The sequence below is a fragment of the Numenius arquata genome, chromosome 23 (genome assembly GCF_964106895.1).
Source record: "Numenius arquata chromosome 23, bNumArq3.hap1.1, whole genome shotgun sequence".
Classification (NCBI taxonomy): Eukaryota; Metazoa; Chordata; class Aves; order Charadriiformes; family Scolopacidae; genus Numenius; species Numenius arquata.
Window position 1 is genome coordinate 4,269,610 of NC_133598.1, and position 14,864 is coordinate 4,284,473.

Consider the following 14,864-nt stretch of genomic DNA (forward strand, 5'->3'; position numbering starts at 1 on the left):
GGGGTCTATCTGAACCAAAAGATTTTTGGTCTTCTGCATGGTCTAAAGTATGCTCGAGAGCCAAGAAATGGGGTTTTGTAAAGTTTTTGCCTTTAACACATTCATTAAGCTTTTAATGCTTTCATTCAATTTCTTATGCAAGTTGTGGTGGATTGGAAATGTACTTTACTATATACATTGTGCTAGAAAATGTACTTTTAACAGGCACCTATTTGAACTGAATACTTCAAAGCCAAGCGGAGCTTTCTACTATAAATGGTTCCTTTTGTTGTTGCCTTTTGACAAAAATTAAAATCCCATCTTTTCTCTAAAGCAAAAGATGTCTTTGGAGAATAAATAAAAGAAAAATCTAAAGGGAAACAGCAGAGAGTTGTCCTCTAAAATAGATTAATATCTTGGGCTGTGTGCTAATTTTTGCATGAAAAAGTTTTGCAGGCCCTTTGAATGCAATTCATGTGCTGGTGAAGATAAAGAGAGGCCGGTTCCTCAATTACCAAGTTAATTTTTTTCTTTCTTTGTGAGCGTCTCCTGCTGCCAGCGCTTGCCTGGAATCGCAGAACTCTCGAGGTTGGACGTGACCCCTGGAGGTCATCTCATCCAACCGCTTGCTGAAAGCAGGGCTAGCTTCAGGGTTGGACCACATGGCTCAGGGCTTGTCCAGGCGAGTTTTGAAGATCTCCACTGGTGGAGAATCAATGGGCTCTCTGGGCTGCCCGTTCCAGGGCTTGACGACTCCAGTTGTGAGGGACTTCTTTCTTCTACCTAACAGAAAATTTCCTTGCCACAGCCTGTGACTGTAGTGTCCTGTCCTTTCCCTTTGCTCTTCTGAGAAGAGCGTGGTTGTGCCTTCCCTCCAGCCCCCTGCGGACAGTGGAAGGCTAAAGCTGTCCATTACTCTTCTCCAGCCTCCATGAACCCTCTCCACCAGCCTCTCCTCCTACATCGTAAGCTCCACCATCTACCAGCCTTGGTGGCCCTTCTTTTGCCATCCGCCAGTGGCTGTCTCAGGCCAGGAGCCAAGCAGAAATCCTGCCCAAGGTAAAGCTGCTTCCGAATTGCAGCAAATTTTCTGAAAACCTCTCCAAGTGTCCTTCCCAAATTGAATTTCTTCAGCTTCCCTACCTAAAGTAGTGTTGAAAATCATGCGGTGAGACGTTTATGGGATTTGCAAAGATTAATTCTTCCATTAATCATTGATTAATTAAAATCTGATGGAGACTGTGACTACTAGTTTGCGCTTGAATTTAAAAATGGGAACAATTTTCTAGGTTTTAATGCTTTAATTTACACGGCCTGGGCAAAGAAAATGTTCTTTGTATCAAAAGCTGGGACTCGGCTGCTGTTTGTTATTCTGACCATGCTTTGCCTTCTCAAGCGAGAAAATAATTATTTGCAATCTCGCCAGTGCTTGAGCTAAAGCGGAGATAAGGAATAGAGGTGTTTTCACTAAAACTGCCCCGATCTGCCAGTCGGCACATTGCATTTTCATTCAATTGCCTTATTTTGAATATGTCAAAGGATATATTCTCTAATCCAGATTGCTGCGAAATGGCGTGGTTTTATGTGCTGTCTCTTTCTTAATCATGCTTTCCTTAATGAGAGATCACAAATGCTGAAGAATAAATCCTTTTTCTCTGACTTTTTGGGAAACTATTTTTTAACCGCGCTGGCTGCCGGAGCAGCACAAAGGACAATGAGGCTGTGACAGAACAGTTTAATTTTTCAAATCTTAGTGAAAATGTGACAGATGAAACAGCAGCAATAATAATACAGAATGTTCTGTCAATGGAAATTTATATTTAAAACTCGCACAGAGGAACATTTTTCTGTATCAATACAAAAATAAAACGCGTCAATCAATGCCAAGTGATACACCGTGTTATTTAGTAATTTCCAGTTGCAAGTAGCTTGTTCTTAAGGAGCTGCGGTGATAACACTGCAAATAAAAGAACTTATAAAAATATCACTTTTGGCATTTCGTGAAACAATGGAGTTATCAGCTGGAGGGAAGATGACTGTGTCATTCTTGCACTGAATTTTAATTTGCTTTGAAGCGTAATTTTTCTGTGTTTTAAGGTTAGTGGGTGTTATTCTGTTAGTACTGAGCTAAGTTTCGGCAGGGATTTGGTTAAAGTAACAATTGAAACAAGGACATAGAAGGACCTCGCCATAAAGAATTTATAATAATAATAATGCTGCACATTCTGAAAGATCCCAAATGTGAGCTGGTGGCATTTTTAGACGCTGTAGTACAAGGTTGGAAGGCACCTCTGGAGACCATCTAATCCACCCCGCCTGCTCAAAGCAGGGTCAGCTCAGGACCGTCTCCAGTTGGGTTTTGAGTATCTCTCTATGGCAGATGCTCCAGTCCCACAGTCATCTCTGTGGTCCTCTGCTGGGCTCGCTCCAGTATCCCCATCTGCCTCCTGGATTGGGGGGCCCAGACCTAGGCACAGAGCTGCAGGAGCGGTCCCACCAGCACCGAGCAGAGCAGGAGCATCACCTCCTTCCCGCACCTGCATCATCCCTCTTCCCAGCGCAGCCCAGGACGCCCTTGGCCTGCCTTGTCCAACCCTCAGGAATTCCGTTGCCTTGATGCAGTTGGTTGGACTGTCAGGGAGTTAAGGAATATTGGCAAAAACCTAACTTAATAGCTCAGGTGTGCTGATGGAGCCTAATCAGCTGTGATAAATCAGAAGAGACCGTGAGAACATCTGCTTGATACATAGCAGCAATCCCAAAACAGCCCCGTGTTAGGTTATATTAAGAATAATAATAAACCCCAGCAATTTTAATGGGAAAAAATAAAGGAATATTTTCACTGAACATTGACACACAAGTAGTTTTTAATTTGGCCACTAGAGTGAACGAGCTAGAAATCATTTTGCAAAATTAAAAACAGATTTAGAAAAATCAGCGTGGTATCTAGACACCTGAAAAGATTGCAGTGAGGGAAGATGAAAAAGGTTCGTTGAGAGAGAAGGCGCGTGGCAGGGGAGGTGACAAATATGTGAAACCAGAATATACGGGGAGCCAGAATTCATGGAGCAGTCAGCTTGCCTGCCGTTCCTAGAAGGCTACTGGGGGAAGAAGTAGATGTATTTGTTAAGTACCTAGAACATAAAAGAATGGAAAATAACGATAACCGGGATCCGCAAGCGGCACCGCAAATTGGATGGGGAGAGGAAAGCGTTGGTTTGCTTCTCCCGAGTGCTGCAAGATGACGGTGCGGTGGCAGCCGCTCTCGTTCACTGGTGGATGTTTTATAGGGATACCATGATAAATTATCATGGAAATACTCACATGGTTCATTTTCTACTGTGCTGCAATCTCTGGGTTTAATGTATAAACACGCCCCTGGAGCTGTCACGTTAGCGCTCCCTCCCTGGTTTGTCGACGCGCTAATCCACGTTCGGGGCACTCAGTAATTAAGTTAAGATCGATGCAGTCATGCTGGGTTGAAAGTAAAAGCGTGGGGCAGTGGAGGGGGGTGCCTACCCCGTCCCACCGCTGGCAGGGATGCTCCCTCCTGCCTCCAACGCCTCCCAGTAAGGATTTTTACAAGCCCCGTTGGGATACCTTGGACAAATTAAATTGCTTCCCTGTGGCTACATGTGGGATCTGCCTTCTAATTTAAAAAACCAGTAAATTTTTCACATGTTCTACTTACAAAAGTCCATCCCAGGCATGTTTTCTGCTTTGAGTATGAAATAGTGAGGAAGAAAAAAATTAGATGTCAGACCTGTTCTGCAGTTTGCAAGGATGAGGCTCTTTGTGGTCACCTTGGGTTCAAACGACACGGAAAAGGGAATACAAATCCATACAATTATTAGGGAAGTATTCACACAGAATAAAAGACATCTCATTTAAGCAAATTCCAAATGGGGAATTAACCTCTGCTCTTCCTTCCTTGGGACTGGTATCATTTTACAATAGAAAAAATCCTGCCCACAGAGGCAACTGAAAGCAGCGGCCGTGCAGGAGAGAGGTGATGGTGTTCTGCAGCGACCCCCGAGCCAGGGGGAGATGGGCTGCCCTCCTTGCTGCAGAGGCCAAAAGATAAATTTAAGGGGAGGATCACGTGCTCAAAAACCCATTTGGTTTTTTAATCCTTCCCTTATTACATCCTCATCTGCTGGAAGGGAGATGAACCCCTGGGCTGACCCACCGCGGGTGCCTCCTCCTCGGACCCACGCCATGAACGAGATGCTTGATCCAGGGTGTGGGGTTATTTTTGTGGAAGGGAAGTACTGAAGTTGCCCATTTTAAAGTTATTTCCAGATGATTGCGCTGAAGTACAGCATGAGGGTGATGAAGTTGCTGTGTTGGGTCAACAAGAGTGGCAGAGAATGGCTGGAGAGCAGCCCTGAGGAGAAGGACTTGGGGGTGCTGGTGGATGAGAAGCTCAACATGAGCCGGCAATGTGCACTGCCAGCCCAGAAAGCCAACCCCATCCTGGGCTGCATCAAGGGAAGTGTGGCCAGCAGGTCACAGGGGGTGATTCTACCCCTCTACTCTGCGCTCATGAGACCCCACCTGGAACACTGTGTCCAGCTTTGGAGTCCTCAACACAGGAAGGACATGGACCTGTTGGAACAGGTCCAGCGGAGGGCCACAAAGATGATCAGAGGGATGGAGCACCTCCCCTATGGAGACAGGCTGAGAGAGCTGGGGTTGTTCAGCCTGGAGAAGAGAAGGCTCCGGGGAGACCTCATAGCAGCCTTCCAATATCTGAAGGGAGCCTCCAGGAGAGCCGGAGAGGGACTCTTTGTCAGGAGATGTAGTGACAGGACAAGGGGTAATGGTTTTAAATTGGAAGAGGGGAGATTTAGATTAGATATTAGGAGGAAATTCTTTCCTGTGAGGGTGGTGAAGCACTGGAACAGGTTGCCCAGGGAAGTTGTGGCTGCCCCATCCCTGGAAGTGTTCAAGGCCAGGCTGGATGGGGCTTTGAGCAACCTGCTCTAGTGGAGGTGTCCCTGCCCATGGCAGGGGGGTTGGAACTCGATGATCTTTAAGGTCCCTTCCAACTCTAACCATTCTATGATTCTGTCTTCCCATCTCCTGTGCCCGCCATCCTCCGGTCACTGCGCAGCAGGTTGTGTTGCTGCAGATGCTCTAGGACAGAATTCTGGAGAGGAGGACCTTTTGCCGGGGAAGCTCGTGTGCCCTGTGGTTAAAACAAGGGCTCTATCTTGTATCTCAGCTTGTATCAAATTGAATTCAGGGATGATTTTGTTTTCTTAATAAGCTAATCTCTGTGCACAGCATCAGCTGTATACACTCTGCCAGGTTCCTTGCACACAGTATCTTGTAGCATCTTTCCAAAATAACTTTTAAAACACCATCTTTTTTGTGCTGCTACATTGTTTTTGTCTTCTGCCTTTAGAGAGTGATGTTTTCCCTCTTACTTTTTTTTTTTTTATAAAAAAACCAACTTTATCTGGTGGGGAGAGCAGGTCTAGGCAGGGAAGGGGTGTCTCATACCTACATAAGGGATTTCCAGCTTCCTCTTTGCAAGGGTGTAAAACCATTGGTGTTTTTCTTGAACGGAGGAAACATTTACAGGGCAAAATCAAAATTGCAGCCCCACGGAGGTTTCTGAGCAGATGGAAATGGCCCAGGTCTTTGTAGGATTTCCTGTATGTGACATTTCGTGCCCCAAGTAGAGGTGAGATCACGCCGTGTACCCCCACCCTGGAGCTGCCACCGAAACAGAGGCAGAGAATTTACCTCACTGTGTCATAATTTTGCTTTGGTTTTTTTTTAACTTTCAGTTGAATGTTAACAATATTATCTAAATTCACAATGAAATATGGAATCAAGCTTTCAGTAAATGCCACTTTATTTATGTTTTCTGTGTTTCCTATTGAACGTGGAAGCTGGGATCTCTTCTCTGTAAGGACTGAAGTAGCCGAGAGACCCCGTGTCTCTGTCTTTCCCACAGATCATAGAATCATAGAATGGTTTGAGTTGAAAAGGACCTTAAAGATCATCGAGTTCCACCCCCCCTGCCCTGGACAGGGACACCTCCCACCAGACCAGGTTGCTCCAAGCCCCATCCAACCTGGCGTTGAACCCCTCCAGGGGATGTGGGGTGGCGCAGTGACACTTTCACTTTGAACTGCAAGTTCAAACTGCAAGATCTCAGCAGATCCAGAGAGGTGATTCTGCCACTTTGCTCTGCCCTGGTGAGACCTCACCTGGAGCACTGTGTGCAGGTCTGGAGCCCTCAGTATAGAAAGGACATGGAGCTGATGGAGCGGGTCCAGAGGAGGGCCACCAAAATGATCAGGGGGTTGGAGCACCTCTGCTGTGAGGACAGGCTGAGGGAGCTGGGGCTGTTCAGCCTGGAGAAGAGGAGGCTCCGGGGAGACCTCATAGTGGCCTTCCAGTACCTGAGGGGGGCTACAGGAAGGCTGGGGAGGGTCTCTTTACAAAGGCCTGCAGTGACAGGACGAGGGGCAATGGTTTTAAGTTGGAGAAGGGGAGATTTAGATTGGATATTAGGAAAAAGTTCTTTACCATGAGGGTGGTGGAACACTGGAACAGGTTGCCCAGGGAGGTGGTTGAGGCCCCTTCCCTTGAGATATTCAAGGTGAAGCTCGACGAGGCCCTGGGCAACCTGGTCTAGTTGGGGGTGTCCCTGCTGACTGCGGGGAGGTCGGACTAGATGACCTTTGGAGGTCCCTTCCAGCCTGGACCAATCTGTGAATCTATGAACTGTAAAGCCCTTTTTTAACTCCCCCATCCAAAGCAAATCCTCCATCGTGAGCTTTAGAAAGACTTTCCCCCCCTGCCCATCCCTACCGTTGAGTGTCTGGTGAGTGACGTGTTGCCGGTTCCCCTTTGGCAGAGCTCGGCGGTGACGCAGCGCATCAGCCCCTGCTCCACGCTCACCAGCAGCACGGCCTCGCCGCCCGCCAGCAGCCCCTGCTCCACCCTCCCGCCCGTCACCGCCACCGGCACCCCCAAGGACTGCACCTACGGGCCCGTCACCAGCCCCACCTCCACGCTGGAGAGCAGGGACAGCGGCATCATAGGTGAGTGGCTCACCCTTCTCCTTCTTGCCCTGCTCTAAAAGCCGGGTGGCCATGGACCGCCTTGGTTTGACAAGCTTTGGGTTTGTAATCTCCACGCGTTTGCTGATCAACGGGATAGTTTTGCGTTACTCAAGTCCATGCTGCAGTGACCGAGGTGAACTCTACCCCTCCGTCTTCCATTCGTCACAGGTAAAACTACGTAGAGTTGGTGCAAATTGGGATGGATGAGATTGATAAGTGAATTATTTGATTCAAACTTTTGGAACTTGTTTATATGGTGAAAGAGGAAGAGTTTTATCTTCTACTTTTGCATCCCCTCTTCACCTTTTTTGCTTCTTGCAGTCTTTCTTCCCGACACTTCTTTGCCTCCTTTAATTCTAGTGAGGTTGTTGACTTTTCTTCTACCAAGTGTTTCATTTGTCCTGCATCTTCCCCTTCAGCTGCTCTCCGTGCCCGTTTATGGCTGTGGAGATGCTCATTTAGAGACACAAACGTTTTGGTCCAGTAAGGAAGATGGGATGGTCTCAGTGCCAGGCAATGGCTGTTATTTGGGGCTGCCATCCCCTCCTGCTACCTCAGATAATTTGAGACATCTATATTTTCAGCATTTTCCTTCCCTTAATGCCATTTGGTCCATAGCTGCTGTTCTTTATGTCAGAGGAAAGAGAATGGATGATGGCATCGCCTTCGTAGTTCAAGTGCTGTTGTGTTATATTATTATAAATATAAAAGACTGATTACCTTCTGTGCCCCGTGACTGTCACTGCCACCTTATTGGTGACTCTCTGCCTCAAAAGTGACTGCTGCTCTTGAGCTCAGCCTTGGGCAGGAGCCGGATTAAACTAACACAGATTTCAGGGAATTCCTGCAGCTGCTGCAGCAGGTTTTTCATTGGAGCGGTCTGCAGGTTGCAAGCGTAAAGGGTCTTGAGAAAATACCCTACACAGATTCAGTTCTGCTCAGTAACTGCAAAGGCACAACGGGAGAAAAGTGATGTCTGTGTAACATCAGGCAGGACGGTCCTCGCTTGCTTCTCCTTGCCATGTGTTTTATGTTGAGTATTTCTCCAGCTGAGATGATTTTACTTTGCCAACAGTTTATGTAGTGCTTAAAAAAAGAAAAAAAAAAAAAAAAAAAAAGAAAGAAAGGAAGGTTGATAATTTAGGGAGGTTAGTTTGTACTAGTGATTAATATTTTGCTTGGCTGATGAGGAAATCTGGGCTTCGCTCGGCTCCTGTCTGCCACAGCAACCTCTGTAGCACTTCTGCCCGCGTGAGCTTAAAATGCAAATATGTAAGCTATTCTGAGCTGCATAGCAAAGTAGGTTAATGAATTCTGGGAGAAGTCATTGCGGTATCACACACCCTTCGTCCTCTGCTCACAACGTCCCGCGGTCAGAGCTTCGCCCTGTCCCACAGCAGCCCCTGGGAGCCTGGTTGGGCTGGAGGATCCCGGTGAGTGAAAGCGGACGCTTGATTCCAGCTGGGTCTCACCTCTGGCCGAGCTGTGAATCGGGTCCAGGGCTTGAACGAAGCCCGAAGTGGAGCGGCAGAATCGGGGATAAAGTGTGTCCTCTGCTTTCAGAGCTGCTGTTGCTCATGAGATGTGTCGGTGGGTGCTGCGCTGTCGTGTCGGGCTCCTCTGGCCCTCCTGGATGGTTGGGAGATGCCAACCTGAAGGTGATGAAACCCTGGGTTGCAGCAGTTTGGTTTCATCTGGAGTTTCTTGTCCTGGCTTGGGAAAGCCAGCGGAGGACCGGGTGGCCTTTGTGGCACTTGTGTGTACACCTTTGTACACCTGTGTGTCAGGGAAGCATCAATGTGATCCCCATTCCTGACATGATAAGGCATTGAAACTCTTTGCTCAGGCTTCTTTCGGTAGGTCTACAGTAATTAATTTTCAAGTCTGAAACATTTTCTTTCACCCCTCACCAGGAAGACTCTCTCTTAGAGGCTCTTCTGTTAGGAACTTAGATTTTCCCATGGAAACTTTGGAAAATAATAGAAGGTGGCTTATCCCAAGGCTATGTTAATGTATCCCAGATGGAAAAGTCATGCAAAAATATGTTGGTGTGGAGTAGGGGAAGCACTTTTCAAGGCTTTCAAAAAGCAAGACTTTCCTCTGCTGGTGTTTGCACTCAAAGGAAAACAAGAGCCTTTCTCTCCTTCTTTCCTCCCCCACTTTATTTTGACAATAACATTTTCAACACCTTCTTATTCTGGCATTTGATAGAAGCTGGACAGCTGTAACAAATTGCTGGTAAAATGGTCTTCTCCGGTCAGACTTTCCAGCAGCGAAAAAAATGGGGAAGTTTTCCTCTCAGTCTGTATTTCTGCTCCTTCCCTGGCTTCTGGCAGCGAGAGGTCAGCGGGAGCGAGGGGAGGCTGTTTCCCCGCGGGAGGTGGATGGTCATTACCCTCCTGTTGGGATGGGAATTGGGTGCGCAACGACTTTGCAAGGTGCTCTCTGCATGACAGCAATCCCCTGGAATTATTTTCTCTGTAGAACGGAGCAGACAAATTGTCCCCGTGTGGGGAGCAAAGGCCACCCCGCGTCTTGCCCTCCTCTTTGGGGACACATCGGCTCCTTTCTTCCTGGAGGGTCGGGGACCCGGTTTCCCTTTGGGTTGCATTCCTCGGTTATTGGATACAGACCTCGTATGCACGTCCCGTGCTGGGTTTGTTCTCTGCAGGGATGACTGTAACGACGCGGCTTTTGGTCTGAGCAGCTTCACGTGGAACCTCAAAAGTGTAAATGTGTTGGAGATTTCCTTGTCAAAACTACTTAAGTTTTTCTGCCATTTTTATGTGTAGAATAAGAGTAAACATTTCCCAAGGTGTTTTATGTTTCCTGAGTCATAGTCCCACCTCTTCCTCCCAAATAAGTGATTTAAGCAGTAAGTTCATTAGCTCCAAGAGGGTGTATTTTTATAATAGGCAGCTCCAATATATTTCTTATTCATCTTGATAAAAATTATGATTTTGGGAAGATCTCTTGATCTTTGCCACCTATCAGTCCTGAGCTGCAGCAAGGAGCACCTCCAAATCATGAACCAAATCACCTCGCGATCATGAATCGCCACCAAATTTCATATTTTAAAAACACAGAGGCTGTAACCTGTGTCCCAGAAGGTTAATGTGCTATTTGTAAATTATTTGAGAATTAGAAAAGGAGAGAAAACAGTTAATCAAGGTGGGAAGTTGATCCTTACACCATTATGCAATTATAGTTTATATACCAATTGCTTCTCTCGGCGTGTTTCTGCTTAGCATAAGACGGTTTTGTACATTAAGCTCATTTTAGGTATCTCTGTTGCTAGACACAGCACTAATTTGTCAAAGTTAAATCAGAGCGTGTCTCTTCAAACTCCGAATTGCTGCATTAAGAGCGTAGCTGGTCGCTGAGGTGGATAGAGTGGGCATTTTGGTGTTTTAATCTGGATGTAAAGGCCAAATTTGAAGCGGGCAGGTTTTCTCTGATGACTTGTACTTTCGGAGTTATTCCTGTCCGTTTGTATGTCACCTCTTACATAATTCCAATTATTAGAGAACGAGCGGGTGCTCTCTCTGATCTGCACAGCACGGGGACTGTTTCATGCTTCTGATGACTTTAATAAATGCGGGGTTAGAACAAACTCATTTTGAAATTTTAGGTTCTCTACAGTAAAGGGAAGTTCAGTCTGCTTATGTTGGAAGGGTGACAAAAAAGGTTACGAGGGCCAGATCTTCACATTCAGACGCTCTTATTTGTTAAAGAAAAGAAATGGGGAGGAGGAGAGAGGAGGTGAGCCAAGAGAAGAGATAGGAGCAAGTCAGCCCTTTCTCCTGGAAGCCACTAAATCCTTCCCGTATAACACAGAATGGCTGGTGAAAATTGCTGACCTGACTTTAACCTCTGAATAGCTTCCAGGGTTTTTTTGGCTCTCGCTGTGTAAAAGCAGCCAACTGTTAATGTTCAAGACCCGCTACTGAAAAGAAAACTGGTGGAAGAATCACGTGCTGCTGCGAGAGAACTTTGCGCTTCGCGTCCCCACAGAAGCGGGCTGTAGAGTTTTGCTGCTTGAGTGCCGCAGGATGTAAGAAAATCTCCAGCAATCGTAAGGCAAGGCTGTAAAATAAACCAGAAAACATTTCTTGTTTTTCGCTGTGTAAAGCTTACCCGAGTGTGCTGGGGGTGCTCAGGCTGCACTTTGTCATTTAGCAGCATCCCAAGGGTATGGAAAGAACGGCTGGTTTCCGTGTCGGATCTTCCTGCAGAAGGGCTGTCGTTTGCTCTGATACGGAACGGGGCCCCGCTTTTCCTTATTGTAGAGTCCTGTGATCGACACCGTGTCCCCCACTTAATTGTTGGGGGGATCATCTTGAGCAGGGAAATAGGTATGACGTTAAAGCAGCTTAAAGGGAAAGCATTGAGCTGCCCAAATCCTCTTGCCCCGCTGCCACAGTGATGTAGATGGGTCTAATGCCATGGGGAGCAGTTGCCTTCACTTTTTTTTGTGCATTTTTACAATGAAAAACAACACGTGAAGGACCCCCGTCCCCTTCTGGTGGTCCCAGACGTGTAGCTTTTTTCACGTTCTTTTTTTTGCTGGTTTTTTTCTCTGACTCGTGGGCTTTTCTTAAGTTGCCGCTTTCTACAGATTTATGTGTTGGTGGGTTAAAAATAGATTTGTTAATAAATTCATCTGGAGTGCCTGCTAAGCAGAATAGATGCTGCTGACAATAAAACAAGATAGATCTGTTTGCAAGTTGAACTGCTTTGGGAAAGGAACAAAGAGCAGCTCGAAAGGCACATCAAGATAAATTTAACTCAGGTTAAATATTTTTGTGATCTTACAGCTAAAGCATTTGAATTCTGACATTCTCATCAGTATTATGAAATGCTCTCTTAATAATGAATAAGATTTCTAAGAATTACAGATCTTATTTTAAATCTAGCCGCCTTCCGTTTGGGCTCATTCCCCAAAGGAGGAGCTCCTTGAAAAATGTCTAATATTGATGAATAACGAGCTTTTGTTCACAAATGCACCTGCATATTGCAGGTGACGGGGCTGACAGTTTGGGAGGTGAAAAGGGAGGCTCTTTATCAGGCATCTCATCAGCTCTCGAGCAAAATCGGTGGGGTCGCAGAATCCCAACCGCACGAGGTACAAAGGGACACCATCTCTGAATCCCGGTTCAATTCTTTCTCCAGTTCATTAAAAGGACAAATTAAGCAGGAAGCAAATGCGTGCGTGCACGTGTGACACGGTTCGTGGTCAACGTCGGGGTGAGAAACCATGAAGTCGTGAAACTTAAGCCACTGAGGCATCAGGGGTTGGGTTTGGCACCAAAATCTGGCCCTTAAATACCAGATAGGTAGTGGGCCAGCTACAGGTGTTTGTTACGTTATTCCTTAAAAAGGAGAAAGAAGAGTGTTTAAAGCTGAAGGAAGCGGCACAGGACAGATGTTCTATTCAAACTGTGAAATTTGCTTCGGTTTACGGTCCAGCCCGGTAGATGGCAAGAAAATGGAATGAAAAATTGAAAGAAAGAATAAACTGAAGCGACAGATCAGAAGACAGCTAGAGGAAAATTCAGTGTTGTCAACTCCCACAGTGTTATTTTGGATACTGCGATAAGTGACTTTTCTTTAATGTTTTCGCTGTTGATGGTGTGAGATTAGCTTTTATTTTAAGAGCAGTAAGATTTTAACCTTCAGGGTTATGAAAAGCTTCACAATGATCCGAGCTTGCCCAAAAAGTTAATGCCAAATATACGAATATCTTCCCTCCTCTTGTGCACATACCCCCACACATGCCTCCTTTCTGCTTTCTTGTTTAAATCTAAGAATTTAAAACCAGTTTCAAGACTTAAAAAAAGAAGAAAAATTGTCCTTGCTGATGGTAAGGAGGGAAAAAATGGTGAACCGATGTTGGTGAGAGGGACAAAAATAAAGAAGGATCCAAAATGGTGAAAGGTGGACAATGCAGAGAGGGCAGTGAGGCAAGGGCGGTGATGGGAGTTGATGCAGGGTTAAAGGGATGTGTGTGTGCAAAACCTGCATTTTTTTCTGAAATCTTAACAGCCCCACGGTTAAAATCCCTCGTTTCCCTGTGCCTGCCACATGTGAGAGGTGTGGGTTTGTAGATGGGGTGGGGTTGGGCAAGCAAAGGAGCGTGCGGCTGGTGGCCACTTCTGCGGCTGGAGAAGCCCTTCTCCGTAATCAGTGCGTCCCTCTCGCCGAGCTGTTACTCCGGGGGTGCGCGTGTGGTTCCGTAAGAGGGATACCTTTAAATAATAGCACTTAGGAGCACGTGGGGTTTTTTTTACGATGCTTTGGTAAATCAGCCATCAAGGATTGTTACCTCCGTGTTAGATTTGGAACCTTTTTAACAGCTGTCTCTCATGTTTTCGATAGTGGACTGTGCTTAAAACCATTCATTACCTTGTTTCTGCAAGTGAGAAACTGCAGTTTATCAACTAAAGCTTTGCTGCTCTGCTCTGTCCCACGAGCAGGGCGTTTGCGGTGAGTTGTGCTCTGATGGTGGGACTGTCTTGTGTTGAAATGCTCTTTTACCCAGCCCGAACTTTTCTGGTCCCAGCAGCGCAGGTAGGAGCCCTTTGAGGCATTCATCCCATTCTTCATCCCGCTTGTCAGCTGGGGCAGCGAGGAATTCAGATTTAGAATGGCAGGAATATAGGGTCAGCGTGATGCTACCGTCAAGGTATTTTTCATTAGGCTCCAAGACCTTTTGTGTGCTTACTGTGATTTATAATACCTCGAGGCTTGAAACAGAAATGGGTTTACCTGTTTAATCTCTGTCTTTTTACAGGATTGTTTATATGAATTAAGGCAGTGATATTTATTTTTTTCCCCTGTATTTGAGACCAGCGTTGGAAGAGAAGTTGTAAGAGCCGTGTGGGTTTTGGGCTCGAGCCTTTTGAGCAGGGCAGACTTAGGATTTGGGGTTTTTTTTTTTTCGCATGGAGAAGCCTTAAACTTGCTGGCTGATGGTGTTCAGAGAGAATAATGTTTTTCGAAAAGCTCCAGGGGCTGTTGGAGCCTGAGTTGCCTGTGAGTGCCCAATGCTGCCGCCCTCCCTCGGGAAAGGTTTGGCTTCACACTTTCTGCTTGCCACGTTTTTCTGCTTGGCAGCCGAGCTCCCCAGAGCAATGTGGGGCTCCCCAGAGCAATGTGGGGCTCCCCGGAGCGGTGCGGGGCTCCCCGGCTGTATTTAGGTGTATCCTTTTGTGGCTGGGTTTACGAAGGCTTATGTAGATTAGGGTAAAACATTTATTTTGCTCCTTGCCAGCTTGTAGGTGTTCGCTAGGACAGCTCTAATGCGATAAGGGAAGTGTGTTTTGAGTGTGTTACTGGGGAGGAGTGACACGAGGTTCACTTGCAGAGTTTGCACGAGTGTTTTTAGGTACCCAATTTCAGCCAACATCAGATACTGTGCCACAGTTAATTCTTTAAAGCAACACAATCCCTATTTCTCTTTACGTATAATTAACGTTACAGCTGTTGGTCATCATAAAATGGCAACTATAGAAAACTGCTTTCTCCTGCAGTTCCCTCTGAAAGGTGAACATAGAGGTTGATGTTTCCCAGGCATGATCTCTGCCTCTGGGGGAATTGGATGGGATGGTAAAACCCCCCCCCTCGCGTGTTTGACTCCAGACAAGCACAGTTGAAAGCCTCACGCCCCAGGGCACAGGCCAGCTTGCAACTAAATGAGAAATTATATTTACTACCCTGTAAATACATGAAACTCTCTGAGCGGCGTGGCACTGGCTGCAGTGACATCTACGGTGCTGTCTTGGCTGAACGGCCGCTTTC

General features: G+C 46.4%; 1 protein-coding gene across 3 annotated transcripts in view; it reads left to right on the top strand.

The window, feature by feature from the left end:
- The window catches only part of TANC2 (tetratricopeptide repeat, ankyrin repeat and coiled-coil containing 2), a 213,886-nt gene that overhangs the window by 102,794 nt on the left and 96,228 nt on the right, over positions 1–14,864 (top strand). For all 3 annotated transcript variants that reach the window (XM_074162697.1, XM_074162698.1, XM_074162699.1), the window contains one exon: positions 6,857–7,043. In XM_074162697.1, the coding sequence (XP_074018798.1) occupies positions 6,857–7,043 (187 nt within the window). The remainder of the gene's footprint in view (positions 1–6,856; positions 7,044–14,864) is intronic.